We start from the raw sequence: 4304 nt of genomic DNA on the forward strand, positions 1-4304 counted from the left end.
TTTGAAACCAGCGGGAAGGTTTTCAGGTGCTGGGAGCCACATGTTGAATTCTGCTAGCCAGTTTTGGAGCGTATTCACCTGAAAAAGTTAGCCATAGAAGGATTAAAAACCCAACTGAGTCAATCAGGATTTGAAGAGCAAAAATGAGAATAGGGAACGACACCCAGCTGTGCTCAGGCAGAAGGAGCAGAGCACAGCATGCAGACTCAGGGACACACGGAATGAACGAGGGAGAAGAAGAGCAAGGTAGGGAGCTTGACGTGAGAGAGGACACTAATCAATCTTCTCTATGTGAAGAAAGACGTAGTGCAAGGAAGCCCCTCAGCTGGCCCTTCACATGGCTACTTACAGGTACAATGGCTAGAACAGTCTTTGCCTCCGTGTGCCGAAAAAGTACATCCAAGAAAGAGATGACCTGTATGGTCTTGCCCAGGCCCATGCTATGTGCTAAAATACACCCAAAACCACTGCTGGTTTTAAATCTCTCCAAGGACTCGACCAAGTTGTCATACAGGAATCGGATCCCACCAATCTAGACAGAAGAGTAGAAAAGGTGTTAGAATTGTGGGAGGTAAAACCCAAGACGGGTGTGTATTTACAGAGTGGCAAGCACACTGGGATTGCATAACCCATGAAAATAGAAAGGGGATGTTTTAAGTCCACTACAGTACTTTAATCTAGGGAAGGCGCAGAAAGTCAGTATTTTTAGATAGTCATAAAACTTCCTGATAATAAAACAGTAATTCAAAATTAATTTGTAGACAGAGAATCTGAATTTGGGTTAATTAGGTTTTTTTACAAATGTAATTTTATTTTTAAAACGTTCATGTAAATACACAAAGGTCTGATGCCAACAACAGCCAAAGTTACACACAGCCCTGGCTTTCCTTTCATTTGTCCTTATCATTTGACTGTTCACAACAGCCACCACACAAACATACTGTTGTGAGCACAGAGCTCACAAAGAAGTTCTGCTGAGATTACAAGGCAGGCTTGCCTGAGTTCATTGCCTTTTCAAGGCTAACGAAGCCTACCTGATGAGGTTTTACTGCACGTGCAAGCTGGGGAGCCAGGAAAATGTCCTCTTCATTTGGTGGATGATTGATGTTGACAATGACTTGACCCAGAGCATCTGACTGATTTAAGGCATCATTCACATGAGAGCCACTGCTCTCTTCACTGCCATCCTCCTCCCCTTCATTGCCAGAGTCACTGCTGTCCACAATTTGGAGGGCATCATCCTCTCCTGAACTCAGCTCAATCACTTCTGTAAAGTAACCAAAACCGGAGCGAATAAGGGCAAAGGTTAACTTTATGTCAGGGTTTATCATGCATGGAAAGAAACCCCCATAATATCAGGAAGAGAAGGCTACCACACCAGCCTAAGACCTATTCTGAACGAGCAGGCACACCACAGTCACACATCAGGCCCCACAGACCAGCCTGTAAGAGCATGAGTTTCCCTGGGATTCCCCATGCTTCAGAGAACTTTCATCCACATAGAACATTAATTAATTCCCAAGGCCAGACATGCATTTTATCTGTTGATACAATGTCTAAGGACCACCAAGGAAATCAGGCAGAAGAATTCCACTGGAGCAGGATAAAGGAGTCAGGTGAGATCCATTTGGGCCAAGGGACACAAAATCCACTTTCAGTCGCAGACCTGAACAGTTAGATGCTTCTTTTATACAGAGCAGATGATGCCCCATCTCATGTAGGCATTCTTCAGCGGAGCACCAAGCAAAATTAAGTGCATTTACAAAGCAGAAATAAACACAAGTTCGCAAGAGTGCTAACAGATCACTCCATAAATGTCAGTTCAGGACTGAAAGGTCAGAACTGGCCATATATTTGGAAACTAATAGGCCTACAAAAATCTGAGGTGATTCACTACTGGAGCATGTGGCTAGATGAAAACAGGAGAGTTGTGGCTAAATAGACAACATACTGTGGTAAGCCCAGGCTGAGGCGACTCGTGACTTACCGTCTTTAATGCTATTTTTCCCTTTAGCATCATCTTCACTGCCACTGCTGGTACTATCCAGGCAGATGACTTCCTCAGCCAGGACCTGAGGGGGGAGCTGGGTAGCCTCTGCTGTTCTGAAAACGATGTCCTCTATAAACGTAAATAACAAATAATAAGTAATTCATAATAATGGGGAAGGAGACAAAAATGTTCAGAAACCAGACAGTATTTCCTTCCACTTTTGCTCCAATAACTTAGCCCTGGCATTTCCCATAACAGACTCTCACTGTCTACAGTCCTGCTATGACTCAGCTTCCTGGGTCACAATCTCCTCCATTCTCAATATGCTGAAACAAAAGCCCATTGCTAATGGCACCCTCTCTACTGCATGCCCTGGCTGGGGCGTACTGACCATGCAGTACACTGAAGTCTCTTTTTTTATTATTCTTTTTGGGGGTTTTTTTGGGGGTGGGGGGGGGGACAGGTCTCAGAAGTAAAGCAGAGAAAGTACCAACTGCTGGAGGAATGGTAACTGCCCTTTGTTCTTAGGGACACTGGAATAATTACATCCCACATATTGTAAACAACTTTTGCTGATCAAGACCACTTGTTTGTATGTTTAAGTGTTGCCATGTGGGGAGGGAGGCTAGCTAACGGGTCCAAATAAGCACCGCTGCAGTGACTCAGCAAGCAACGATGTTCTCCTGGGCTGCACCCTATTTTGTGACAGTCAAAGTGTTTCAAATAGCTCTTAGTTCTTTCCCCTTCCCACGTTATAATGTTTTGAACACTTGTACTTAAGGGAGAACACACATTTTTCCAAGAGGCAAGGTCAACTCACAGACTGCTCACCCCCAACACAACTTCCACCTGCACTTCTCTGCCCTTTACACCAGTCTGAGAGGCTGTGCTATACACTAGATCACTGAAATGATCCAGGTTAGAAGATCATGCAAGATGACATATTCACCAGAAGACAAGGGTCATGCTTAAGCATTTACATTGTCTGCTATTTCACTGCTTGCTGAAACATGCAAGAAAAGACAAGGTTACATCATGACGTAGGTACACCCCGTCTGTTATTCCACTATCCCTAGAACCATACCCACACATTACCAGACTGTTCACAGTAGAAATTTGATCCAGATCAAGGACATGGCATTTCCATCAAGTCTTCGGTTTAAACTTCCATACCAGTTGGAAAGATAAGAGAGACCTGTTCCAGCACTCCGCTTACACACAAGTAACTTGTCAAAATATCTTCAACAAAAGCTACCTGGCACCTTTCACTATGCAGCCACAGCACCTTGATTCAGAACCAGCTCAGAAGTGGAACTGGCTGCGCTGAACTGACAAGCGGTTTGGAACTGCCCTTTCAGGAGTTTATACTTGAAAGTGTCCTAGTGCAGGACAGATTCATAGAATCATTTGGGTTGGAAGAGACCTTTAAAGATCATCTAGTGCAACGCCCTTGCAGTGACATCTTCAACTAGGTTGCTCAAAGCTCCGTCCAACCTGCCCTTGAACGTTTCCAGGGATGGGGCTTCTACCACATCTCTGGGCAACCTGGGCCAGTGTCTCACCATCCTCACTGTAAAATGTTTCTTCCTTATATCTAGTCCAAATCTACCCTCTTTTAGTTTAAAACCATCACCCCTTGGCCTATCATGGACAAGCATGGCACTACCTTCTTCACTCAGCTTCTATTCCTAAAGACCTTGTTTTGGGAGACATCACCCACTGCTTACCAGGAAGAAACTCTAGGGGTACAGTTGGTATAGTGGCTGGATAATCTTTCCGTTGCTGCTCTAGCCGTTTCCTTCTCTCCAACTCTTCCTGCTGGGCTGCTTTTGTCACAGCTTCCAGTTGGTCCTCACGCAACAGCTTTCTGAACATGAGAGCAAACAGAGAAACATGATTTGGTTACACTCAAGCAATTTCTTCCAAAAACGTGAATGGCTGTACAGCTGGATCAAAAGATGACTGACAAGCTCCAGGTAGTCTGTCAGCTACACAGACTAGGAACATTGTCACAGACAAATTCTACATCTATTTCAAGACTGTGCTTCCTAACAACAGGTGACACTAGTATTAGTCAAGGAAAAGACAAAAGTTTGACAGAAGCAAAATAATGAAAGGAGGAAAAATGTGAGTGGGTAAGTATGTACGAAAACTAAGTTATCGTAGACTAGTTAATTAAACAGTGAATTACCACCTCACAACCTGTCCAAGAACACAATGGTGACTTACACCATTGAACAATCACTGCTTTACAAAATCCAGGCGAAACTGATTTCCAACATTTCAGTCACCCCTCACTGCATCAGCATTCCTG

The 4304-nt window shown here is 44.1% G+C and overlaps 1 protein-coding gene across 1 annotated transcript in view; it reads right to left on the minus strand.

The window, feature by feature from the left end:
* RAD54L2 (RAD54-like 2 (S. cerevisiae)) overlaps positions 1–4304 on the minus strand; it is a 42018-nt gene that overhangs the window by 13013 nt on the left and 24701 nt on the right. Inside the window, exons 5-9 of the mRNA XM_010139311.1 lie at positions 3718–3857; positions 1988–2119; positions 1035–1267; positions 350–532; positions 17–78 (exon numbers count right to left, since the gene is read on the minus strand). Coding sequence (XP_010137613.1) covers positions 17–78; positions 350–532; positions 1035–1267; positions 1988–2119; positions 3718–3857 — 750 coding nt within the window. The remainder of the gene's footprint in view (positions 1–16; positions 79–349; positions 533–1034; positions 1268–1987; positions 2120–3717; positions 3858–4304) is intronic.

The sequence above is a fragment of the Buceros rhinoceros genome, unplaced genomic scaffold (genome assembly GCF_000710305.1).
Source record: "Buceros rhinoceros silvestris isolate BGI_N320 unplaced genomic scaffold, ASM71030v1 scaffold10307, whole genome shotgun sequence".
In the NCBI taxonomy this organism is placed as follows: domain Eukaryota; kingdom Metazoa; phylum Chordata; class Aves; order Bucerotiformes; family Bucerotidae; genus Buceros; species Buceros rhinoceros.